This window comes from Leptonychotes weddellii, chromosome 3 (genome assembly GCF_054177405.1).
Source record: "Leptonychotes weddellii isolate Sample4059 chromosome 3, ASM5417740v2, whole genome shotgun sequence".
Taxonomy (NCBI): Eukaryota; Metazoa; Chordata; class Mammalia; order Carnivora; family Phocidae; genus Leptonychotes; species Leptonychotes weddellii.
This window is the reverse complement of record NC_138371.1, coordinates 54,457,863-54,485,530: the sequence shown is the minus strand read 5'-3', so window position 1 is coordinate 54,485,530 and position 27,668 is coordinate 54,457,863. Positions and strand designations below refer to the sequence as shown.

The window sequence follows — 27,668 nt, the reverse complement described above, 5'->3', positions numbered from 1 at the left end:
CCTTCGGCTCAGGTCATGATCCCAGCGTCCTGGGATCGAGCCCCGCATTGGGCTCCCTGCTCCACGGGAAGCCTGCTTCTCCCTCTCCCATTCCCCCTGCTTGTATTCCCTCTTTTGCTGTGTCTCTCTCTGTCAAATAAATAAATAAAATCTTTAAAAAAAAAAAAAAGAAAAAAAAAAAAGCCAAGTAATAAACAGTAGAGGTAGATGAAGCCAAAGCCTGCATTTATAAATAGCACTCTGATTCCTGAGTCCACATAAGCTCTTAACTAAAGTGTTATATGTAGTATCATTGAACGTCTGGCTTAGTGGTAAAAACTGTTTTCGTACTTGTCCAAATGTTTTGCTTTGTATTAAAGAAGTTGTAGGATTTATTTAGTAAAGAAGGCCATTCAGGGTTCTGGAAACAGGATGAACAAAGACACAGAAATGAAAAATAACATTTGTTTGAGGAACTTAAGAGCTGGCGATTTGGTCCAGCTGGACTAGAAAGTGGGAGGCAGAGACCTGATCTGATGAAGTCTTGAAAGTTCTTTTTAGAAGCTTGAATTTTTATCTCAGGGCAATGGGTTGGGGATGGTAGGTAGGTAGGGCATGGTATTAATGGTGATGTGCTTTGTAGGTTTTTAAACAGGGTAGTAATTTGTCAGTAACAAAGTGGACTTACTACTGATCTATCCAGGTTCAGAACACAGGCTGGAAATTCATGGTATGAAGTCAAGGGATGTAGCTCTGAGACTGCCAACAAAGCTTTTTCTACTCTTGCTCCTAAAAGAGAGAACATGTTTTATGTGATATTGCCAAAAGCAGTATTGGGATACCCTAGAGCAAGGCAGCAAAGAAAAGCAACGTGCTGTTCTAGATCTACATGAGTCATTTTATAGAAAAAAGAAAAATGAGTTTTAAATGACCAGAGGGGAGTCATCTAATGTAGTACCCCAGCTTGGCTTCAGCTTGATCCGTATTAGTGGTTAGGTATTAACGATCTCTTAGATGCAGGCTCTGATAGCCCTAGGATACTCAGAAGCATTTATTTTAACTAGAAAAGTATTTCACTGTGTGGCTTTCTGAGTAGAATTTCACTTTTCTCATCAAACAGGCTGGTTTTGGCTATGGATTGCCCATATCACGTCTTTATGCCCAATACTTCCAAGGAGACCTAAAGCTATATTCTTTAGAGGGCTATGGGACAGATGCAGTCATCTACATTAAGGTAATAACTGTAGTCTTTTTGATTTAATGATACTTTTTTTGGTTATAAGAAAAGGTGCCAATGTCTAGCTGTAATGAAATTTTCTTCTACCTCATCACTATTAAAATATAAGAATATGGTTTTTACATATGATCTCATCTATTTTCACAAATGATCTCCTTGACTGGGGGAAAGGGCACACTCTCACCTGTAATGATCAGGACTATGATTGTTAACAGAAAAAAAGTCGGGCTGAAGTGGGGAATCATAAGTTACATACCACACAAATTTAATTTTAATATAAAACACACAAATGGCCATTGATCCCCCAATCTTTTGATGTACTGCAGGGTCTTTTCTTTGTACATGAGTCTGCAGATTCAAGTTTCAGTTGTCTTTCCTGCAGAAGCTATACTTAACAACGCATTGTTTTGATTTATTTAAAGAAACAACCAACTGCATAATCTTTTTTGATTTATAGGTAGTCCTTTATAGATGTCTTCTGACTCAGATTTGACAGCAATCTTCATGTGACTTTCCTTCAGGAGTCTTTCCAAAGCATTCATCTTGGTTTTCAAAGAACCTCCCCTGAACCCCTCCTTTTTTTTTTTTCATTTTGTTTAAGCAATACTTGATTAAATTATGTAATTATAATGACAGATGTTAAGTGCATAAACAGATTTGGGAACAAGCACAGGGGACTCTTGGCAAGCCTATAGCTCACCTGGTGGGAGCAGAAGCACTTTGCCTACTGGCCTGTGATGTTCCCTGTGTTTATCAGAGTTCAGCATATTTTACAGTGTTCGAGAGCAACCGAGCCCCATCAGCCCACTGGATTGGTTAAGCAGTGGGCTGTTGGTACCTAATTTAGTGACTCAAGTTTCTTGTTCTGGCCACTAGATGGCACCTATTTTATAGGAAATGGTGAAGACTGTATAATGGAAAAAATAAGTTTATCCGAAAAGGTTAAATTCTTTCAAGATATTAATCCTTTTCTTTTAAGCCATCTCACTTGTGAGTAACTTGAAAAGGGCAACATGAAGGTAACATTTTTATCACCAAACGTAACATTTTTTATCTAGCCCATTGATCAAGGGGTTCTGGCAGTTCTGGCATAAAGAGAATACACAGGTGAAAGGTTTTTAATCCACTTTGGAAAAAATAGAAGACAGGAATCTTATAAAATCATTAAAATCAGGGGCCTCCTGAATGGCTCAATCAGTTAAGCGTCTGACTCTTGATACCAGCTCAGGTCTTGATCTTCAGGTCATGAGTTCAAGCCCCCATTGGGTTCCACGCTGGGTGTGAAGCCTACTTAAAAAAAAAAAAAAATCATTAAAATCAATGTCAAAGACTTTCCTTACCATTATCGGAATGAAATTTCCTGTTCAGTATTTTCTACATCTTGGGGAATACCTGTGGCTTAAGGTCAGAATCCTACTGAAATATTTTAACTTGAAGAAGATAGGGAGGAACATGGTTTATCTCAGGTCCCAGCGATTTGCAGGAAGCTGAAATAGAACAGTGAATCAATGGTAATGATACGTTAGAAACATGAAACGATGCACAATGCAGATATCCCATCCACTATACCTGAAATTGGTGGCTCTAATAGCAGGAGCAGACACAGGATCAAACCCAAGGCCAAGAATTTTTCAATCAAAAGCCTTAGACATAGTTTTGTGTTTATTGATAATATTATGATGATGACTTTTTTAAGTCCATGACTATGCTGGAAAAAATATTATTTCTTCTAACAAATAATTGAAATAGATTTCATGAAATGATTTTACAATTATGTATATTACGGTGCATATGTCAGTTTTTATGCTTTTACACTTAAATGACTTTTTCAGTTAACCAACTTCTGTTCTGGGTCATGTTTTTATAAGACACATCTCCTACACCTGTGTAAAATTTCAATCCAGCAGCTTCCAGGCTGGTTGGACAATTACTGCAAACAAAAAAAAAAATCAATGTGCACACCACGCAGTGCCGTACACTTAGTAAATAATGCATTGCAAATATGTACACTGTTTCAAAATGTATGTAGATGGTGTGAATGATTAGTAAAATACAAATCCAATAAAGCACTGTTTAATTTCGAGTAACCTTTAGACTTAGGTCCCACTTTTTCTTTCAGGCTCTGTCAACAGAATCGATAGAGAGACTCCCAGTATATAACAAAGCTGCCTGGAAGCATTACAACACTAACCATGAGGCCGATGACTGGTGTGTCCCCAGCAGAGAACCAAAAGACATGACAACATTTCGCAGTGCCTAGATACACTTGGGACATCTGGAAAATCCAAATGTGGCTTTTGTATTAAATTTGGAAGGGGTGACGTTCAGAACTACATTATACCAAATACTTCCCATGTTATTTTCAAAATTAACTATTTGGGTAGAATAAATGGAAAGTGAATTCCATTTATGTCTGTTAAACTTCCTAAAAGATGAAATTGTACCTATTTTGCACTTATATTTTCACAGTTAATTGAACATATTTTTAAACAACTGTAGTTTGGGTCAACTTTCCTCTTTATGGTAGACTTCAGAAGCATGGAACTCTTTGGGTTTCTACAGAAAGCTGTGTGATTTTTAAAAAACTTTTCATTTATGTGTGTTAGAAACCTTTTCTTAATGATCCTGATTAGCTAGTTAGCCATCCACCTGTCCTTTGGAATTCTGCCATCCTTTATTAATGTGTAATGACAACTGTAATAAGATGGTCTTCGGATGTACCAGTGACTAAGTAGAGAAGTAAAGCGGAAAACAGTTGCCCTGTAAACATAGCACCAGCCACCTTTCAGCGTCTACATGCATCATATTCACTCTGAAGTTGGTTTTTCATTTTTTAATTTCACTGCAGAGCATTGTAATAGGTTCCCTGTGGAGCTAAGCCAAGATTGTAGGCAATCTACTCTGAATGTGCTTGTGATTAATGCAGGGGGAAATTTTTATACTAAAAACAAACCAGCAGCTGCTAAAATTCTAGAGAAGAAATTAAGGTCAAAGCAGTTGAGTCCACAAAATTGAACTATCGATTATTGAGATTACCTGGGGGAGCTTTTGAGAGACAGAATTTTTCTCAGTCTTACTCCAGACACAGAGAATCAGATTCTCCATGGCTGGAGCCCAGAAATCTCAATTTTTAGAATGCTTCCCAGGTGAATCTGATGCCCCACCTAGTTAGGAAACCACTCTTTTAAAGTAAGTCATGATACCACATTTGCTAAAGTAAGAGAGATCTTTAGGTTTTGATTTTCACTTATTGCAAGGTCAGGCTTTTAGACTCCAGGAGAGACCAGCACTCTCAGCCCTGCTGCAAAAGCAGGAGACAGATTGACTACATGAGAACACTCAGGTAACCGAAGAATCAGAACCGTGAGTGCACAAGTATTGATGAAGAACATATATTTTATAAGAAATATCTAGACTTTGTTATCAGGAAAATTTCAACTAGGGCTTTTCAACAATTCTTTGCATTCATATGGTGATTTGTAGCTTACAAATACTTTGGTATAATATGATAACTCTATTGGGCTTTATAACAGATACAGAGCAGGTGGTATCATCCTTGTTTTGAGACTCAAAGTGTGGCCTAAAGCTGTACAGAATTGGAGTCAGGGCCTGAGCTGTCTCTGCCGATCGCTGTCAGCCGCCGAGTCTGGGAGACTGTGAAGTTAGGAGACTATGCTGTTAGTCATACCTCAACTTTTAAGGTGACAGGGAAATATACTGAAAATAAATTTTAAAGTAAGATTCTAAATATTTAAAGAACAGCTTTACTACTTAAATGCGGGAATTTTATCTGGAAAATGCATTGGGTTGAAACACCTCATTCTCAAAAGGATTACGTAAGTTTAATAATTCTATATAAATTTGTAAATCAGAAGGGATGGAAAAGGACGGTTAGTCCAGGATCCTCATGTGAGAGGTGATAGTCCTGAGACTCAGGGTGTGTGGTTTGCCCAGGGCTTCTTAGGAAATTTGACCAAATGTCTGGAAAAAGAGATCTTTTACCCAATCTATCATTCCTTAATTATGGATTTTATGAAAAATAATAGGATATGCTAGTGGATGATTTAGATTAATTCAAGGTATTGCAGTTTTTTAGCTTTAAATTACACTTTTTTGGTAATGATGAAATATTTTATAATCCTTTGAATCAATACTTTCTTTCCTAAATGAGACATTTGTACAACTGACATAAACTTGATGTTTTACTTATGAAACACTTCCCCTCTCCCCCCCAAATTACAGTTTTTCTCTATTTATGAGCTAAGAAATGATGTTTTTAAAGCAAAAGTGAAATGTGTTCCTTCAGCTTCTTTTTAAGGTATAACAGCTTTCTTACTTTGTTATGTGGTAATGGACAGAAAATTACATACAAAAATATTGGGGGGGGTAGCATTCTCCTCAATGGTTTCAAATCATTGTGCTACCTGGTAAGTTTTTAGATTCTTACACTGTTTTGTCCACCAGCATTTAGTGTGATGCCATGTAGATATAGAAGTATACAGAAGGATAAGAAGTGGATACTGAGTGACTTTTTTTAATAACCTGGGCATTTAATAAATGTGCCAACATTTGTTAAGAAGATTCGCAAAATACTCTGCCCTATCCTTAAAATGCTGGCTGGCTTTAGATGTCTTCATACTTAATAGTGATCACTTTCTTGCACTGTGAAGTTTTTACATGAAGATGTTGAAGTAGAAGTCTACCATATTATTTTATAAAATGTTTTGTGTGTGGCAATAAACTGAAAACATGGATCAACTCTTATTTTGAAAATTAATTGGGTCAATTTAGGGTTTTTTAAATATAATTATATTTTTTAAATTAAAATCTCTCCCATCATCAAGGGTCAGTGTTCTATAAACACTCAAATAGTTGTACCTAGATGGCTCACACTGAGTCTCGCTGTCTTCAGTAGAGGAAATGTTTGGAACTTGGATTTCCAATGTGTATATTCTAATGGAGAAGGCAAGGCAAGAAGTAAAATTTGTATGGTTTGAGTTATCCCAGATTTTCATTATCCAAAACCCACCGACTTACTGCATAAGTGAAGATCTTCTGTGATTTTGAAAGGTTATATTAATGTGCTCTTTGAATAAGTTTTCACAATATAAGTAACTGTAGGAAAGGTCTTAATTTAACTAGCCTTACCCTCTGTACCAGTTGAAGAGTCAGAAATAAATCTAGTCAAAGATAGATTCCTGTCTTTATTCCTAAATAATGGGACATGACTACAACTTCCCATCATTGTTAAATCCAACAAGCTCCATAACAAACTCCATAGAAAAACTGGGGAAACAAACTACTAGTGTTCCTGTCCCTTTGTGGCCTCTAAATGGCTAATCAGAGAGGAAACCAAAAATCAGTCAACCAGTTTCAGTGTGTGTCTTCAATTCCTTTGTCATAATGTAAAGTTTTAATAGATAGGTAATCAGGATTGAGCTAGCTGGTTTGCAAACAGGGCTTTTCCTGGAGGAACATTTCATCGTATGGATTAACTTCTGACCCCAATGATTAATCTTCTTACAGCCAAGCCCAATGCTTGAAAAAAATACTATAATGAGGTGTGAAGGATTTTATATATTTCAAAAAAGAACCTACGCTGGTTTGCTTAGTTCAGGCATTCTAAAACTACTGCCCCTTTGTTCTGTTTACATGTTTGGAAAGAATTAGACAATACCATGCACTTTTTCCTGGAGACTTCATATTTCTTTAGTGATTGCTAACCATAGGATTTTAACAGGAAAAGACAAGATTGCCTGTTTTGTTTCTTTAATTTACAACGTGAACCTTAATCTGTATTTATATATATAAGAACAGTGCTTGTCACTTAGTAAACACAATATAGGTGTATATTATTATCATTCTTATTAATACTCTTTCCTCATTGGGGCCAATATTGTACATGGTTATACACAGTCCAACTGTAATTTTAAAAAGTTTTTCAGCAATGAGGTTGCATTTTAGTGGGTTTGGAATGTGTTTCTAGGTCCCTTCATTCTGATGCAAGATAGCCTGTTTTTCCTGCAGAACTTTAGACCTTTTTTCTTATCTTGCAAAAGCTGTTATTTATTAGGGAATAGTGAACAGCTATCTCTTACTCTATTAAATTACAGATTTTTGAGCAAAAATATACAAGTTTCATTCCAGGAAGGTAAACCAGAGAAACTTCATTTGAATGTTACATTCATTTGGGAGTTATTTTCTGAAAGTCTAGAAGTGCACTTCCTGCAGTTGTCACATAGAATATTGTCAGGAATTCTGTAGTTTTGAATGGAAATGTTGACATCAGTTTCTAATAAATTTAAAATGGTGAAAATTTCCTTTCAGAAACAGTTTATGAGGGCAGGACATTTTTAAAGTTTAACTCAAATATAAAAGGCCCCAGTATTCTTGCCATGGTTGTATACTTTGATGTCTTCCATTATAGAATTCAAAATATAACAGTTAATAGAATTATAATACTGTGTAAAAATATCTATTTGTCCAAAAACTTAAAGTCCATCTGATTACATAACTGAAATAGAATGAGAGAAACCGAATGTCATTTATTTTATTCTATTACAGTATAAAAATCATCTGATTTGGTAGGAACTATTTCTTTTCATCATTTACTCTCAATATTTCCAGTAATGCCCAGTACATAGGAGGCCCTTACAAGTGTATGTTCTGTGAATGCGTAATGAATCATGAATTCAACATGTGCCCTTTCTCAAAATGATAGCTCACACAAAAATGAATCAGTACAATAAAGAAAACTATAGGTAGTAACCAGCACAAGAAACCTAGCAAAAGGACAAAATACAGAAGAAAAGAAGTTGAAGGAGTAGCAAAACTGCACTACTAAACCTATGGGTTTCTTTCAGAGTATAAAGCTGTAAATGAGCAAAGGCATTTCGGGTAGGTGTGGCAGCAAGTAGCGGGAGGCCGTACCTCCGGGGAGGGATACTGCCAGAGAAGTCAGTAGCAAGGCCAACCAGGGAAAAAAGGCCCCAGTGAACAGTATCTAGATAAAAACAAGAAGATATAACTACAAACAGATTGAAAATAATCGTAAGAATACCATTAACTTTATGATCGAAATTTTGAAAATGTAAAAGAAATGGATTCATCTAAGAGATGTTGGCAATTTAAATCAACCAATAACTACTAAGGGAATCAGTAATCCTAAGGACATCTCACCAAAAGACAATTTAAAGGTGAATTTTGGGTGCCTGGGTGGCTCAGTTGGTTAAGCGACTGCCTTAAGCTCAGGTCATGATCCTGGAGTCCCGGGATCGAGTCCCGCATCGGGCTCCCTGCTCGGCAGGGAGTCTGCTTCTCCCTCTGACCTTCCCCCTCTCATGTGCTCTCTCTCTCTCTCTCTCTCATTCTCGCACTCTCAAATAAATAAATAAAATCTTTAAAAATAAATAAAGGTGAATTTTATCAAATTATCAAGAAGCTGGTAATTCTGATCTTAAACTTTCAGAGAATAGAAAAGAAAGAAAGCCACCTAATCAATTTCATAAAGTTTGTAAAATTTCAAAGCTAAACCTGATCATGCACAGTGTGGAAAATTAATTTATACACTAATGAACATAGAGGAAAAGTTTTCCAGTAAAATAGCAGCAAACTGACATAATAGTGTATAAAAAATAATGCATCACTAAGTGTGGCACTTCCCAGGAATCCAAAGATGTTTCAATATCTGAAGAATTTGTGTAATTTATCATACTACAAGTTAAAATTCGGACAGAAAATACTATTTTATTATTTTGAAGTAGAATTTAGTCATAATTACAATTGCTTGACTCACTATACAGGCCACTGTTGGATGTTACAATAAACCGTGGATAGTGGTAGTCAGATGTAAGACATACCCTGGAATTGTCTGTTGGGTTGAGTCCATGTTAGCCCTGCCATGGAAAATGTAATTAGTACTATGTCCAGAGCCTCACCATTTGCCAGGTAGAAGCTCTAGCCTGGGGATTCCTCCTCCTAACTCTGGTCCGATACTTTGAAACATGGAAAAAAGAAACATCCAATGTCTTTGTATTTGGGCAAACATAAAGTTTATAAAAGGGCCTAGTGTTTTTGACAAGTACATTTGTTTGATAAAGCTTAGCCTTTCTCACTCTGGAGTAGCAAATCTTCATTTTGGAGAAAAGTCTCCCTTTCATCTCAAAATCAATTAAGCTTCAGCGACCAACAAAAGCAAACAATAGGAACGATCACCAATTAGGAACCATCAGGCAATTGCTCTTTTTCTGTAGTGCACAGCTGACCTTGATCTTTGTTATTGGTCAGGGTATGTTTTCACAAAGACTTAGTTAACAAATGGAAGGTACAGTGAAGTCCTTGTAAGCAATGCTTCTCAAACATCAATGTGCACAAGAAACACCTAGGGATCTTGAGAAAGCACAGATTTCTGATTCAGCAAGTCTGAAGTGGGGTTTGAGATTCTGCATTTCGAACAAGTCTCTAGGTGATACTGATGCTGCTGGTCCATGGACCACACTTTGAATAGCAAGGATGGGATAAACTGCTATCAGTATCCCAAAAGACTAACTGAAGAGATTAAACCAGGTGCAGTGTAAGTGGGGAGCCAGATAGATCTGGTAATCTGATTCTAAGAGTATTAAGAAGGGCTAGGATGGATCCATTCCTGATACTCAGAATACTTGGCGGGTGTACCCATGACCTTGAGATCCAGTCTCATTAGTTAACTCTGGTAAAATCTGGGTTAAAAGGATCTTACCCAGTGGAACACGTAACTAGTGAAAGTCCTGGTTAATGCAAGGAAGTGATGCCCGTGTGTAAAGTTCATCTTCATATCCATTTCATGGGAGATTATGGGTGATGACAGCAACTTTTGGTGGATAATGATAGTTTCACTAACCTCCTTATTGTCTGCTCCAGGCAATAAGCAAAGCCTTCTGGTAGTGGGAAGCACGGGCCCAAGACTGACAGCAGCGTGAGAAAGACAGTGACTTTCCCTGATGAACTTGCATGTGGATCTAGTCTCCAGGGTATATAGCTCTTGACAGGGCACATCAAAGATAGCTGATAAGACCTCTTATACCTGTGAAGGTAATGTTTTGCAGTAATTTAGCAGATGACGCAGTAAATTGAGCATAATCTAATACACGACTGTCCTGTGAGTGGGTGACTACTGAGGGTACAGTGAAGGAAAGTTAGTTTATAACCTGGCTGGAAAAGTGGGCTGTCCTTGTCACTATTAATGGGTAAAAACATTCAAATCGATATGTGGAAAAATCCTGCTGAGGTTTTGATTGTGGCATGTTAAATCTGCAGATCAATTTGAGAATTTATATCCTGACAACACTGAGTCTTTCAATCTACATATCTCAATTTACTTAGATCGTCTTTGATTCCTTTCATCAGCGTTTTGTAGCCTTCAGCACACAGATCCTGTACTTTGTTAGATTTAAATCTATGTATTTCATTTTTCAGAGCTAATAAAAATATCCTTTAAAAATCTTTTTGTTCTCTAATTTTTCATTGCTTGTACGTCCCCCTTAAAATCTCCAGTACATCACCTCAGAATAAATCATGGCTTCTGATTTTACTAGAGATAGCTGAATAAGACAGTTTCCCATGTATTCCTTTGGTCTTTGATGTGGTCTTCATTATTGAGTAAATGGCAACATGTCCAATCAATGTCATGCTGCCACAAAGCTGACCATGCCTGCCTTTCTAGTCCCCTCCATTTAGACTATCATTTTGACTTCACTTGGAGGGTCAGCAGTATAATTTCACTGTCCTGCCTAAGGGCTGTTGAAATTTTCTTGTCTTGTGCCACAATATGGGGTGGCCAGACCATTTCTCTAGTTCTGTCTTTAACTGGGATTATCTTGGAGCTTTATATTGATCATGTTCTTATCCAAGCATCATCAGGGGCATTGATCTCTGATGCCCTTCTGTCACTCACCTCCATAATGACAGACAGGAGATGGCTTATTAAGCAAGTATAAGATTCAAGGTCTCAGCCCTCAGCTATTTGTAGGTGTCATGCTTGACATTTCTTGAGGCTTTTAGAGAAAAAATTTGCCTCTATGGACTCCTCTCTTTAAGAAGGAAACATGAGGGGCGCCTGGGTGGTTCAGTCGTTAAGCATCTACCTTCGGCTCAGGTCATGATCTCAGGGTCCTGGGATCGAGCCCCACATCGGGCTCTCTGCTCTCCAGGAAGCCTGCTTCTCCCTCTCCCACTCCCCCTGCTTGTGTCCCCTCTCTCACTGTGTCTCTCTCTGTCAAATAAATAAATAAAATCTTTAAAAATAAAAAAAAAGAGAGAAACATGGGCGGGGGCGCCTGGGTGGCTCAGTGGTTTAAGCATCCGACTCTTGATTTTGGCTCAGGTCATGGTCTCAGGGTTGTGAGATCAAGCCCTGCATTGGGCTCCATTCTGGGCATGGAGCCTCCTTAAAATTTTCTCTCTCCCGGGCGCCTGGGTGGCTCAGTCGTTAAGCGTCTGCCTTCGGCTCAGGTCATGATCCCAGGGTCCTGGGATCGAGTCCCGCATCAGGCTCCCTGCTCGGCGGGAAGCCTGCTTCTCCCTCTCCCGCTCCCCCTGCTTGTGTTCCTGCTCTCACTATCTCTCTCTCTGTCAAATAAATAAATAAAATCTTTAAAAAAAAAAAAAAAAAGATTTTCTCTCTCCCTCTGCCCCTCCCTCCACCCCCCTAAAAAAAAATCTAGGAAACATGGGATTGGTTGGCCCATTTAGTTACTAGCACACCTTTATTACACTTCCCAGCATCTTACTCCAGTCCATCCATTTGGTTCTGTGTCAGTCTTCTACCTATAAGTGAGGGCCCCTCGGGGCACAGCACAGGAGGCACAGCAGGAGACACAAGACAGGAGTGAATATCATAATGCATCCTTCTATTCTACTCTGAGCGGTCAAGGACACTGAAGGCCTTTGTGTAGGATACACATGCCTACAGGAGCCTCTGAGCTTAAAGATATGCATGTAGACCTACATAGACTACTCACTGGTCTACCCTCTCTATCTGAGTCAGTGCTCTGTGCTCATTAAAGCTGCACCTAATAGGTTTCCTTAGATTTTAATATTAATCTATGTCCCATTAAGGCCAATATTAACTGTTACAAAATAAAATCACCCACTTTGCTTTTCTCTAGCCAACACAGGGGTGGGATCTGTGGAATGATATTTACTACCTGTTTGAAAAGAAGTAGGTGAATATCAGCATGTAGAAATTCACTAACCACCCACTCCCCTCAAGAACGTGGTAGATGCCATAACTTGTACAGTCCAGATCACCATTCTCCCCGAACCCTATGTGCCACATTACACACACACACAGTTTGTGTGACCATAAAACTCTTTACTATTATAGATAAAAATCATTGACTTCTGTGGATACCCCAAAGATGGCATCTCTGGTGCCCCTGCTTAGTCCTATGTCTAAATGGGTCAATGGTCAATCATACTTCCCAGGAATGTGATGCCTGGGGAGGTGAATGCAGGCCAGTCTAACAACAAATGACAGATTTGAGTATATAGTCTAATTTGGAGTACATAGTCCAAATATTGATTTGCCCCAAGCAGAAATTGGGTACTGTAGCAAAACCAAGCTTTTGCCTGCATCATCTGGGAAATAAAAGGTACAAGATCTCCTCTCTCTTAGAACTTAATCAAATTCTCAGTCAGTGTCCACAGCATCCACGTGGCAAGGATGATGTAATAAATGCTTGCTATTCTTGTGGTAGCCCACCGTCTTTTGAAGGGTCTTTCTGTATCTTAGTAAACCTCCATGTTAGGAGTATTGCTCCCTTAAGTCTCCTTTGCTGCTAGAATACAGACAGTAACTTGGGTGTTGACCATTAGAAACATATGCAACGTGAAGGACAAGCTCTGTGCAGTTTCCCATATTGCTGGTGCGAGCTGCGGCACCTCTGTCTTGCTTTCAGAAGAGGGCATCGTGGTTGCAAGGTCAAGTTCCTGAATCAGAAATGGCGACAGTGCTGCTACTGGGAGATGCTGCAGTGAAGTCGAGTTCCCAGGTTTCTCAGGGGTGACAGAAGAGTCGTGATTTTTTTTCTCCCCCCCTCTTTTATTTTTAAACTTTTTTTTTCTTGTCGAGGTGAAATTCACACAACGTAAAACTAAGCGTTTTCAAGTGCGGTTCAGTGGCACTCAGGACATTCACTCTCTATCTAGGTCGTACAACCAACACCTCTATCTAGTTCCAAAACATTTTCATCACCCCACAAGGAAACCTTGCATCCGTTAAGCAGTGGTAGTTTCTTTCTCATGTTAATTTTGTAGCATGGTTTGGGGTATTATTCTTGGGAACTTACCCAGGAGTTCTTTTCTACAGTGGTATAATTATGCAAGAGCAAAAATATACAAGGGTAAGTCTATAGAAACAGTTTGTGCCTAAATTAGCTCTTGGACATATTGTCTTCAAAGGAATGTTTCAAACCAGCCAGAGACTAACATCAACATGCTTATATTTTGAGTCTATTTTCAATTAACAATCCAAAATAGTAAGTGCATTGGTTTTTTATGAGTTTGGAAATAGAATCAAACAACTGTGAAAATATAGTTGGGTAAGTCGTGTCTGCAGTTCTGTCCAAAACCACCACGGGTCACCTTCTCTCTAAGGCGCAGTTTGAACCGGTTGAGGTATAGACTTGGACATGCCTCCAGCTGTCTTGCACCCCTCCGCCTGCCTCACACCAAAACGAGATGTGCTGTTGCCCCAGGGCAAGCCAGCTCTCACTGCGTGGGTGGTGCAATCACTGCAGCCCCAGGCCGTCAGCCAGCGCCAAGTTCCCTGTTCCTTCTGACTACAGGGATGGCATGAGATGGCAAGGGCAGGCACGTGATGGCAAATCCAAAGGGCGCTGGGAATGAGGTTGGCCAGACTCCAAGTAGAGGTTGGTCCTGTGTCTGGCATAGCAGGGCCAGCCCTAGAGGAGTAGTTTTGGCAGCAGCCCACCTCAAGCACCTGCAGGCAGCAGGCGAAAGAAGCAGTGGGTGCAAGAGGAGCAGTGAGTGAGGGAAATCTCAGTGGGGGAATAATAACTGGCAACTGACATTTGGAAGCTGTAGCTTTCATTTCAGGACAGTCCCCATATCCAGTGGATACTCACCCTCCAACGTGTTTCTTGGGCAATTATCTAGAAAAGAATATTTTTTAAAAGAGCTGTTAGACTTCAGTTGTTCAAGCAGTATCATATGGTTTGTGGTTTTGTAGTATAAAGCAAAGTCTGAATTAAGGATCATTAATAGTAGCCTACTTAATACGTGACTCAGCTGAGGGTGAGGCTCCTAATGCAAAATGATCAAATAAAAGGTAAATTTAAAAGTCCCATCACACTAAATTGTGCAAGTGTTTATGACTCTTTGTGCTCTTAGTCCGTCCATGGAAAACCAAATCCATAGATTTACCAGTGGCCATTTTACCACCCCCAAACTTATTTTTTATTCTTTTGAGTTTTATCTTTTCACTTACTCAATTTTCTTCTGTTTGATTAAAATCTCTACTGTTCTTCTCTATTATATGTTACTCATTTTTGTGTGAGGCACTTAAACCCTTTGAAAAAAATTAAAGTCTATTTAATTTATTATTGTTTATCTACTGAAATATATTTTTGAGTGCCTACTGTATACCAGGCATAATGAAAGGCACAGGGACAAAAGGATGGCTTTTCCAGGTCACAGAATTAAATTTATCTTTCTCCAAATCATTTAATAGCCACTCAGTTGATTGGGTTTCATTTTTAGTTAGAAAATTTGGAGGGTCAGGGCACCAGGGTGGCTCAGTCGGTTAAGCATCCGACTCTTGATTTCAGCTCAGGTCATGATCTCAGGGTCCTGAGATCAAGTCCCATGTGGGGCTCTGTGCTCAGTGCGGAGTCGGCTTGTCCTTCTCCCTCTGTTCCTCCCCCCACATGCTCTCTCTCTCTCAAATAAATAAATAAATAAAATAAAATCTTTAAAAGTAAATAAATAAAAGAAAGAAAAAAAATTCTGGAGGCTCATAGATAATTGGATATTTTCTCTCTTTAAAAAAGATTTTACTTATTTATTTTATTTTTAAAGATTTATTTATCTGGGGGGAGGGGCAGAGGAAGAGAGAATCTCCAGCAGACACCCTGCTGAATGAGGAACCCCACAAGGCTCTTGATCCCACAATGCCTGGATATTTTCATAAATTACATTCAACTGTATACTTTTGAATTTCTATAATGAAAAATCACATAAGTACCAAACCATGGAAGGTTATTGTGACTTATTACAGCAGGCAAAACTAAAAATATCCTTGCCTTAGAATCTATGTTTTCTACAGGGGTAGAGTTCATAATGGGTGTTTTTGAGATACACTAAATGTACTTTTAATTTCAAATCAGCAGATAGCAGCACTTGATTTCAATTTGAGAGAAAGTTACAGAGGTAGTCTATGTAATGTTATGACAAGTACACTCAAAGCCTCCAGAAAATGATTCTTAAGGTGAAAACTTAACACATGCAAATTGAAGATACTCTGTTCTGTTTTAGAAGGGGGAACATAGAGGTACTTTGGTCAAGTACCTTTAATTTAACAAGGTACCTTTTACTACTCTTCAGTGTAAACAACTGGACTTTTTCCTGTTAAGGAGCATATAAAGCACAATCTGAAATTTTATTTACTATAATGGAAAGAAAATTTTATGTTTTTCTCTGATTAACTTTTCTCAGGTGGATTCTAAATAACATGAATTTGATTTACTGCAATTTGCAATATGACTGCTGCAGGCACGAAATTACCCACTGAACTCTTTAAAATAAAGACCACACAGAAGAGGTTCTTCCAAACAACCCAAAGAAGTAAAAGGAAACATTCCTGTGTACTAGGTTTATAAAACGAGTATATGCATATTCTTAAATGCTCAGCATCATTGGAAGGCATGGCTATTCTACTGTTCATGTTTATGGTATTATCTCCAAAGGAAACTGAATTATCCATTCAACAAATGTGCTAGGCCCTGTGCTAAATACACAGCTTCCTGACATTGAGTACAAGTTGCCATAGACATTCACTTTCAATTTCCAGCTGAATGATCTCTTGTCCAGCTATACTTTTACTATGATTTCTGTAATATACTATTTCAGGCTTAGGTCCATTCAACAGCGGCTCTGTTTTGTTTTTAATCGTATATTATTTATTTATTTTCTTTAAAATTTTTTTTTTCCATTTTTAAAATTTAAATTCAATTAATTAACATATAATGTATTATGGGTTCAGAGGTAGAGGTCAGTGATTCATCAGTCTTGTATAATACCCAGTGCTTATCACATGGCATGCCCTCCTTAATGTCTATATTTATTTATTTTCAAAGTAAGCTCCACAGCAAGTGTGGAGCCCAGTGCGGGGCTCGATCTCATGACCCTGAGATCAAGACCTCAGCTGAGATCAAGAGTCAGACGCTTAACCCACTGAGCCATCCAGGTGCCCCAATAGTGGCTCTTCTTGATTTGCCTTCCCTGAAATGGGTCTACTATGTCACTGATTAGTTGCCCCTTTTGTTCCATAGTTATCATTTGACAGAAAATAGGCATCCAGTGTGTTCAGGCATCCCATCCCCAGCCCTGTGAGGCCCCCTTCAGAGCCCTGAGCACCAGGCACACAACACCTCCTTGGGGGTCCCAGCACCAGCCACGTGTGCTCCTTGTTGCACCAAGGGTTTTGTAGCCTCACATCTTTCCTTTTGTTCTCCAGCCTTGGATGGGACTGAAAAATTACTTTCTTGAAGGCATTAATCTTTGGGCCACCTCACAATGGCCTTGTTTTTCTTTCAGTTTTCTGTCATCTGTGTAATCAATTCCCCACATTAAATCTCCTCCTATTTGAAATACGTAATTTCCGTCTTCATTATTCTCTCTGACCAATACAGCTGTAAAAATAGCAAACATGTATCTTAAGCATTATTTCAACAGCAGAGGAAGGTTTTTATTTCTTAGGCTCCATGTTTGATTTCAAGTGAAATACTCGATAGGATCTTGGGGTTTTGGTGGCAAAAAATTGAATCATTTACTTTTAATAATTTAAAAACAGGGCCAAGAAAATCAGAGATTTAGGGTGGAAGAAGGAAAAGCAAATAAACCCCCAACATTGCATTCAGCACTTCTTTGGATTCATGATTCCAAATGTTTGGTTCATGTCCATTTAACAAGTTAAATCCTGAGTATCAAATACTTTACATTCTATAAATGTAAATGTAAAATCAAATTACTGCTCAGATCTTCACATTATATGTGGCCCTCTCATTGAGTGTTTTCCTCTCTCCCTTCAAAATAGCCAAAAAGGGGGAAGTGGAAGATACAAGCTTCCAGTTATGGAATGAATAAGTCATGGGAATAGAAGGCACAGCATAAGGAATACAGTCAATGATATTGTAATAGTGATGTAACAGAACAGATGGCAGCTACACTTGTGAATATAGCATAATCTATAAACTTGTCAAATCACTAAGTTGTATACCTGAAACTAATGTAACATTGTATACCAACTATACTAAGAAAAAAATAGCCAAAAGGAGAATCACAAAATACCAAAACTCAACCAGGATGAACTAGATAATTAATCTGCATTGTCCTTTAACCATTACAGAAATGGAATATGTAATTTAAAAGTTTACAAAAAAGAATCTCCAGGCCCAGATGGTTTTGCTAGAGAATCCTACCAAACGTCAAGAAAAGTCAACATCAGTTTTACACAATCTTTTCAAAAAAAAATAGAAGAGCAGGGAACTCATTTTATAAGGCTTGGATTACTCTGATACCAGAACCAGACAAACAGTACAAAAAAAGAAAACTAAAGACCAATACCTCTCAAGAACTCAGATACAAAAGTTCAACACAATATTAACAAATCTAATCCAACAATGTGTATAAAGAAGTACATAACATGAAGTATATACCATATCAAGTGGGATTTATTCCAACATGTAAGACTGGCTCAACATTTAAAAAATCAACATGATCCACTGTATAAGCAGACTAAAGAAGAAAAATCATATAATAATGTCAACTGACACAGAAAAAGCATTTGACAAAATCCATTCACATTCAAAATAGCCAGGGTTCCTACTTGGGATCTGATAGTGTTGACTCCACACTTAGGCAATTTTACCCATCCTTAATGCTCCCCTATGTAAAAACAATGCTTTCATATCTTATTTTGTGAAGTAAGAGGTCGGATTTTGAAAGAAATACATGGGTGAAAATTGTATAAATCAAACACAGATTTACTGCATCATAATTTTCCAAGCTGCAATTTAAAAATATCCTAAGAAAACAGTACTTTTCTGAATAAATAATGTGGTTGGAAAGTTCATAATTATTCCTATGGTATACACTTTGTTGGAGCTAATAAGTACAATAATATTTCTGTTTCCAAGATCCACCATTACACATTAACATTTGAATGAATACATTCATTATATAGCCAGGATAGCAATTTCCAGTTCCAGTGCTAATGTACTTTCTGGCTAAAGTTGGAATTCTTAAGAGCAATTAACTAATTCATGAATTAATATTGCTTAGATATCAACCCTCTAGAACTAAATGAGATGATGTATGTAAAATGCTTAGCACATTTCCTGCCGTATAGTAAGTACATAATAAATGACGGGCATTAGTATCAGTACTGTAAACTAATGATGTCATGAAGTTTTCTACATTGATTACAGCCATAGGTAAATTTTTCTTTAAAAAATGTAAAGCATTTTCAAGCTATGGATAAGTTTCTCAAATGCAACGTCCCATACACCGGGAACACTTTTATGCTTTTGTAAATCCGATTAACTCTGTCAATTAGAAGTTTGACTAGAAAGTAGATTTTCTCCATAGTGGATGGACTTCAGCATATACAGGCTGCGTGTGCATGTCAGTGAAAACAAATACTGCCAGGTAGTGCTTTAATTAAAGCGTTTGCTGCAGAGAAGTTGTGTCATTTGGGTACTGTGCAACACAGATGCTGAGACAGAGTTACAAAGGCAAAGGTCTAGTGAGGGTTACCTAGAACAAAATTTAGAGATGAACTGGGGAGGAAACAATATGGGACAGGAAGAACCTTTGACCATGATGCAGGCCTGACAGTCTTGACTAAAATAAGGGGCTGGCTAGGAGCAAAGACTGAACATGAGGACCCCCACTCAGGGCAGAAATGGCTGGTACCCTCTCCACACTCAGTCATTCACTGTGTGTGTGTGGCAGGGAGTGGGGGGGGCCCTACCCGGGAAAGGCGGCCTTAACTTAAAAAAGTGAAGCCGAGCCAGAAGGTACCAACAGATGGAGCATGTGGGCTAACTGCATCCTTTACAGCTAGCCAGGAAGTCGCTGGGGGAGGATCTAAGCAGCACATCTCCATGACTTCCTCAGAACATGCTGGAGAAACGTATAGAAGTAAACTTCCTATTTGACCTTTTCTTGCTGCCTTTCTAGTACTCATCACTTTCTGTGTTAAGCCTCCATGTTAGCATGACTTTCACCACTTCCACGCCGCTCTCAGGCCCAGGGGAAATCATTCTGCTCCTCCCCAAGTTGCACTGGGGAGAGTTAGGATTTGTGAGGTTGTCCTGGGTTGCTTGGATACATCACCTAGACACTTCACTCATTCTTCTTCCAGGCATAAGAAAACTCTCATGCCTTGCCTCTTTCCCAGGGGTACCCACATTCTTCTCTGTTCTTGGATTTCCAAACTTATTGAGTGTTTCTCCTCTCTCTTCCTCCAGTCTGAACAAATTTATGTAGTTCAATAAATCACAGATGAAGAGGAAGGGAAGCAGGGGGTGTGACAGGATCGACAAAAGCAGACCCTGACTGCAGATAACATAATTTTTTCTCCATCTAATTTTTATGGCCTGAGTTCCCTCTGGGCCTAGAATATTTTTATGTCCAAAGGCACAAGCTTTAGAAATGTAAAAAGCCTTTTCTTTGCTTTTCTGCTGTAATAACCTTCCCCTGAGGCAATGAAGGCATTGACTAAATCCATTAAGAGCAAAGAGTAAAAGAAACTCAGAAAGGAAAATCTTAGGTAACATTTCAAAATATTATCCTGTCACAATTAACACCCAAGAATCCTAACAGGACCTGTGGATGAGGTCAGTGAAACTTTGTTATAGTCTTTGATCGTTTAGGGAGAAGGGAAAAAGACCAGATGATCAAAGTCAGGGGAAAAAAATCTCCATTTTTTTTTTTTTTAAGTCAGAAGAAAGAGAATGCTGCAAGTCATAGATTGGTAACCAAATGTTCCCATTTATCTGGGAAAATTCCAGACAAAACTCATCTCATTTCCTTTTTTTTTTTTTTTTGGTAGTTTGTCTTAGTCAGGCAAAGGCCTTAAAATAAGATATCTGGACTGCAGGAAATAATTTGACAGTCTCCAGAGATATCTCTATGAATAGGATGCAAAAACGAGGACCAGAAAACAGAGAAGCTGGTAGATTTGTAATACGATGAACCAGTATTCCCAGTGTGAACTGGAACATGGCCAAAGTCAAGTGGTCAAGATAGAGGTGGCTATGGAAACTATGACACATAAAGAAAGTTGAACAGAACTGAGGAGATGAAGCGTGAAGCCTGAAGAAGGGAACCCGTGGTAACCTAAAGATGAGAAATTAAGCACCTGTTATGTGTAGGCTAGTTCTGTGGGGTTGAAAAGAAAAAACAAACTGGGAAAATTTCTGATAACTAGAATTTGTCTCAAAAGCAAACAAAAAAACAAACAACAAAAATAACCCCTAGGACATTGTGAGGTAGTATGTTTATCAGCAGCATGACGTTATGAAAGAGACTCATTCATTCTACTCAATTTACAGATTGCCTACATTCAAGTCATAGAGAAATACAGAATGAGATTAAATGACTTCCAAGAACTTCCACAATTCTGAGCAGCTATGATTCTGTTCTTAAAAAAAAGAGAGTGCTAAACCACAACCAAGAGAATTGCCAGATTTTTAAAAAAATGTTTTATATGATTTACAGAAAAACTAGTGATTCAGAAAGAGTTTTATAAAAGCCGTGGATATACCCAGAGTTGATTTTATGGCTCATGACTGGCAATATTAATGGAAGCACTAATAAAAGTTATGATATATAGTAATAAAACACCTAAGCATGGACTCATAAATCATATTCCAACAGGATAAGGAAGGTCGTTTTTCTTTTGTGATTTAATACAGTTTTCCACAGGAGACCTATAAACCCTCAGTAGAGGCTAAAGACTGAGGTTCAACCATGCCGTTTCAAAGATAAAATAGCAATGAATATGTAGATATGAAAAAAAGTGACACTCTAGATTTACGAAGTGTAAATTGTTTAGTCACCCCACTTGATAGCATAAGAACACAGAAGGTTGCTTATTGGGTTCTCCTAACTTAAGATTTAATAAGTTGACTTTCTCCCATTCAACTCTACCAAAATTCTAGACTGATGTTTGAGGAGGCATTAAAACATCCTAGGTCTAAGAATTCCTCATATCAGTGATGGTGAACGCTGTGAATTGTGCAAGACTGTTGAATCACAGATCTCTACCTCCGAAACAAATAATACATTATATGTCAAAAAAAAAAAAAAAAAGAAGATAGCAGGAGGGGAAGAATGAAGTGGGGGAAATCGGAGGGGGAGATGAACCATGAGAGACGATGGACTCTGAAAAACAAACTGAGGGTTCTAGAGGGGAGGGGGGTGGGAGGATGGGTTAGCCTGGTGATGGGTATTAAAGAGGGCACATTCTGCATGGAGCACTGGGTGTTATACACAAACAATGAATCATGGAACACTACATCAAAAACTAATGATGTAATGTATGGTGATTAACATAACATAATAATAATAAAAAAAATACTAGGTTTGCTCACAGCCATTATTTTTGCATCTCAACCACTTACCCCTGCCATCTGGTATCACAGCTACCTTATTCACTCAGGAACTATTCCTCTGACACCTGATAGGGCTGTCAATCATAAGACCTTCCCACCCCTGTGTCTCGGGTATGACTCTGGCTGGCCAAATTTTCCCATCCACCTTGTGGTGGTTAATTTTCTGTGCCAATTTGACCGGACTAAAGGATGTCGAGATAGCTGGTAAAACATTATTTCTGGGTATGTCTGTGAGGGTGTCTCTGGAAGAGATTAACATTTAAATTGGAAGACCAAGTATAAGATCATCCTCACCAATTTGGGTGGGCATCATCCAATCCATCAAGGGGCCAAATCAAAGAGGCAAAAGAAGGGCAAATTCTTTCTCTCTCTGCTTGAGCTGAGACGTCCATCTTCTCCTGCCCATGGACATCAGTGCTCCTGGTTCCTGGGTTTTTGAACCCAGACAGGAATTTACATCATCAGCCACCCCCCCACCCCCGCCCCATTTCTCAGGCCTTTGGACTTAAGACTGAATTATACCACCAGCTTTCCTGGTTCTCCAACTTTCCCATGCTGTAGTATATGGGACTTCTTGGCCTCCATACCTGTTGGTTCTGTTTCTCTGGAGAACCCTGACTAAAGCATATCAGGACAGTGACTTGTCCAGAGGGTACTCCCATCTGACCCTAACCCTAACCCTTTTTCAGAGATTATTAGGGATGTTAAGAGGAGGCTTAGGTGAAGCTTTGGGGAAGCTTATCTCCTGTTATCACAAGCACTAGGGACTGTGTGAGTCTGGAGATATTGGGAACCCATCTTTGTCACTACAAGAAAAGAGATTCCCTGGGAGTAAACCAATGCAGAGAAAAGAAGAGTCAATAAATGGGAAGAAACAGAGGCCTGATAACATTCTTTGAGTTCCTGAATCCAGCTATGATTGAATCCATATGATGGCTTGCACTTTTCAGATTCACGAGACAATGAATTCTTGTCTACTTAAACTAGTTTCAGTTCATTTCTGTCACTGGCAACCCTGAGTCCTAATTAATTAGCTATGACAGTTACTTTTATGTTACAGGTTTCTCTCTATTACATTTTCTGGTAATTATCTTCAAAGAGCTAGTAACCTTGAGTAAGAGACCTTTTCATTGACAACTTAGAGAGGACTCATTTCATTTACTTATTTTTGAAGAGTGACCCATGGAGGTGCACTAGTTAGGAAGGAATAATGTTGAGCACCAAAGCCATCCTGGGATTTGAGCTTCTTTTCCAAGTTAAAATGAGTTGGTCATTATGATGTGATAATAAAATATATTTATCCCATCTCCCATGTTCTTTGAGAGATGTAGTTAACACCCCTCCCCACAAAAGATGGGATCTAGATACTCTTTCCTTGAGTCCAGATGGGGCTTTACAGCCCTGATCAGTGAGGAATGATGGGAGAGATGCCATGTGGCTTCTGAAGATGGGCCATAAAAAGGATGCAGCTTTTGCCTGGCTCTGTCAGGACACTTGCCCTTGGAACTCAGCTTCTATGCTATGTGGAAACTCAAACCAGCCCATATGGAGAGGCTCATGAAAGGGGAACTGAAAGTTTCAGCTGACAGCCAACATCAACTTCCAGACATGTAAGCAAGCCTTTAGATGACTCCACTCCCAAGACTTGGAGTCTTATAGCTGAGGCCCCATCATGCTTCCCACTGTGGCCTGTCTGAAATCCTGACTCTTTCAAACCATGAGAGACAACAAAAGATTATTTTTATTTTAAGCCACTAAGTTTTGGAGCAATTGTTAAATAGTATTAGGTACTATTTAACATGGTCATCTTAGTTGAGATGATAGATAACTAGAGGCATACTTATTTTGCAGAAAAGGAGAGCTTTACAAGGACTGAAATGAAGTAACTGCTTTTCTAGCTATAGTTTGGAAATTCATATAGACATTAATTTCCATCATTTTAATGGTATACTTTTGAAATTGAAGTGTCATGTGTTACTTGGGGGGAGGTCATTAATATATTTAAGAAATCAGTTAAATAAAGACAAGAAGGTAAACTAATTTACAAAGAGGTCATGATAATACTCTAGGGAAGGTGCAATGAAATACAACAGTGTCCAATTACTTTCTTTTGCAGCTCTGAACACTTTTTTAATTTGTGAAAGATTTACGAGATCCTCTTCTACATTAAGAAAAAAACTCCACAAATCCATTCCTGAAAAATTCTAAAAGAGAGAGGAAATGAGAGAAAATCTGAAAAAGCTTCAAAGTTGCCATAGGAATCAAATCCCAGGCCCAGCCTCATGATTATGCAAATCATTTCAGGTTCAGAGGATTAACTAACACACTCCACTGAGAACCTTGTCTGAAAGAACAGTATCTAAATCTGCACCCAGAGCAGCTAACGTGAGCGCCTATGAATTGTCACCTGTTCTGTTCTTCTGGACCCTTTCGCTCTTCAGTTCTTAAAGTTTCAGTTCAGTATTCACATATTTTCTGCAATAGAGGTTTCACAAAGCATTATGTTCTTTAGGGAAATACTGGAGTGGAACATAAAATATTCTGTTGTACAAAAGCAACAGCAGCTGGTGGAGTTCACAGAAACCAGTAGAGCCCAATATAATGAATTATAGGCATGCCTGTGTTTAAAGCAAGCACTGACATAAAAGAAGCAACAGAATACAAAATATGCTTCTACTTAGCTCATAAAAAATATGCATAGTATCAAGTAAACCATAGATAATGATTAGAAAATCCAGGGAATTCAGGTACCAAGTCATATTTTGCTCCCCCCTCCTTTGAACATCAGGTGCAAAGAAGTTAGGTTAATCATATTCTTTCATTTAGGCCATACTATAATCAGTCTTTTTTGCAGCAGTCCTCTCTCTTTTTACTCCTTCATTCCTGCTCCCTGCTATCCCTCCACCCTCCCCCTTGATAGCTACCAAGAGTAATATGCTTGGTATTTGTCCTTGGGTATCTAAGTATCTTGAAAAATGTAATACTGTTTCTGTGTCACTTGATGTTGAAAACATACATTAGTAGGATTACACTACACATCTCAATTTATTTCTTGCCTTTTCCACCAAACACTGGGTTTTTAAACTCTGTCTCTGTTGCTGTATGTGTTCTGGTTCATTATTTCTGACTGTAGCAGAGTATTCCATAGTATGCCACTGCTGCATTGTAATTCTCCATTTCCACTGTGATGAACTTATATAGCCTCCAAATCTCTACCATCATAAACAACATCATGATGGACATCTTTGATCTTGCACCTTCTTTATGACATATTTGTGAGCTGTTCTACAGAAAGTGAGGTAGATTGCTGGGTTATTTGATATATGCATCCATAATTTCACCAGACTGTTTTCCAAGATGTCCATTGGTCTACCCCCAACCTTCAGCAGTAAGTGGGGGTTGCTTTTCCCCACATCCTCACCAACACTTGGTATTGACTTTCTACCTTTTTAGAAATACTATGTTATTATGTTAGTTTGCATTTTTCCAGTTACTTGTGATTTTGGATCTTTTCACATGATTGTTGGCAGTTTGGGCTTCCCATTTTATCAACTTCTTTATATTTTTCTATTGGACAATCTTGTATTTCTTTTATTGATTATGCAAATCATTTCAGGTTCAGAGGATTAACTAATACAGTTGGCTGAGAACCTTGTCTGAAAGAATAGTAAATCATTCTTCTGTATATCTTTGAATATTCTAGGCCTAGCACTGTCCAATAAGGTAGACATTAGCCACATGTGGCTATTTAAATTTAAAATAATTAAAATTTAAAAATTAAAAACTTAGTTCTCAGTTACATTATCCCCATTTCAAATGTCCAGTAGCCTGATGTGGGTAGTGGCAACCATACTGGAGAGCACAGACACAGAATATTTCCTTCATCACAGAAAATTCTAAGGGACAGCACTGTTAACTATTAATCTCTTGTCAATTTTTAATATTGCAAATATATTGTCCCAAATGATCAACCAACTATAAATCTTATATATTGTGTCCTTCATTGAATAAAAATCCATAATATTCATGTAGTCATATCTATTTTTTTAAAGATTTTATTTATTTATTTGAGAGTGTGTGTGCACTAGTGGGGAAAAGGGCAGAGAGGAGGGAGAGGGAGGGAGAATTGCGCAGACTCCACACTGAGCGCTGAGCCTATGGCAGGGCTCGACCTCAGGACCCTGAGATCATGACCTGAGCCAAAATCAAGAATCTGATGCTTAACAGACTGAGCCACGCAGGCACCCCTCATTAAAGACTTTTAACTAGTTTCAGTAAGTTTTTCCAAAAAAAGTTCTATGCATTCTTTGTTCAATTAATTTGAAATGGAACATCTAGAACACCAGCTTATTGTATTTTACCAGTTCTAAAATGTACTTAGTTTTGTTTTGCTTCACATTTGAACATCCTTGGAATCAGGATTCATCTTTAGATTGATGACATCTAACAGCCATATTGGCAATATTCACCTCCACCTTGCCCCGAGTGGTATATAAACTAATGCTACATTGAACCATAGATGGTTTCCCATTAAAAAAAAAAAAAAAAGTATATATTTTTATTTAATATTTTTTACTTGTTGCTTTTCTTTCCCTTTGGTTTCTTTTGTTTACTCCCTTGAAATCCCCAACTGATCAAAATCAAAACTGACCACTGTTTAGAAATACTCATTCACTTTCCAAATTATTATATGCACTACTTATTCTAATACTTGATAATACTAAGCGGGCATTTCTACATCTTTTGTAGACAGAGCAAATCTATTTTCTTGTTTTGCTTGTAGTTTTTTTAATGAAAAGTTTTTGAAAAGTATAATAGATAATATAGCAAATTCTCATAAGCCGACCTCCCAAATGAACAAATGCTGACATTTTATATTTGCTTCAATTCTATTTCTTCTTTTCAACAATAAAATTTCTATTTTATTTATCAGTTTAATTTATTTTTACTTAATAACAAATTATTATCTTGATGAAGTCCCAAAAGTTCATTTTCACTTTTGTTTCACTTGCCTTTGGAGATGTATCTTGAAAGCAGTTGCTGTGGCCAATGTTGAAGAGGTTACCGCCTATGTTCTCCTCTAGGATTTTGATGGATTCCTATCTCACACTGAAGTCTCATCCATTTTGAGTTTATCTTTGTGTATGGTGTGAGAGAATGGTCAAGTTTCATTCTTCTGTATATAGCTGCCCAATTTTCCCAGCACCATTTATTGAAGAGACTGTCTTTTTTCCATTGCATATTTTTTCCTGCTTTGTCGATTATTTGACCATAGAGTTGAGGGTCCATATCTGGGCTCTCTATTCTGTTCCATTGGTCTGTATGTCTGTTTTTGTGCCAGTACCATGCTGTCTTGGTGATCACTGCTTTGTAATATAGCTTGAAATCGGGCAACGTGATGCCCCCAGCTTTGTTTTTCTTTTTCAACATTTCTTTGGTGATTCGGGGTCTTTTCTGATTCCATACAAATTTTAGGATTGTTTGTTCTAGCACTTTGAAAAATGTCATTGGAATTTTGATCGGGCTGGCATTGAAGGTATAGATTGCTCTGGGCA

General features: G+C 38.2%; 1 protein-coding gene and 1 long non-coding RNA gene across 11 annotated transcripts in view; one reads left to right on the top strand and one right to left on the bottom strand.

Annotated features, from left to right (window-relative positions):
- The window catches only part of PDK1 (pyruvate dehydrogenase kinase 1), a 31,399-nt gene extending 25,425 nt beyond the window's left edge, over positions 1-5,974 (top strand). The window contains exons 10-11 of one of the 3 annotated variants that reach the window (XM_031035584.2): positions 1,100-1,213; positions 3,336-5,974. In XM_031035584.2, coding sequence (XP_030891444.2) covers positions 1,100-1,213; positions 3,336-3,476 — 255 coding nt within the window. In that variant the 3' untranslated portion in view covers positions 3,477-5,974. Of the gene's footprint in view, positions 1-1,099; positions 1,214-1,673; positions 2,343-3,335 lie in introns of those variants that run through there. The other 2 variants (XM_081814174.1, XM_081814175.1) reach the window with 2 other exon arrangements.
- The window catches only part of LOC145720524 (uncharacterized), a 91,931-nt gene continuing 64,770 nt past the window's right edge, over positions 508-27,668 (bottom strand). For 5 of the 8 annotated variants that reach the window (XR_014143555.1, XR_014143548.1, XR_014143549.1 and 2 more), the window contains exon 5: positions 9,695-10,277. This is a non-coding gene — a long non-coding RNA (uncharacterized LOC145720524). Of the gene's footprint in view, positions 769-1,460; positions 2,507-2,556; positions 2,704-9,694; positions 10,278-27,668 lie in introns of those variants that run through there. The other 3 variants (XR_014143552.1, XR_014143554.1, XR_014143553.1) reach the window with 3 other exon arrangements.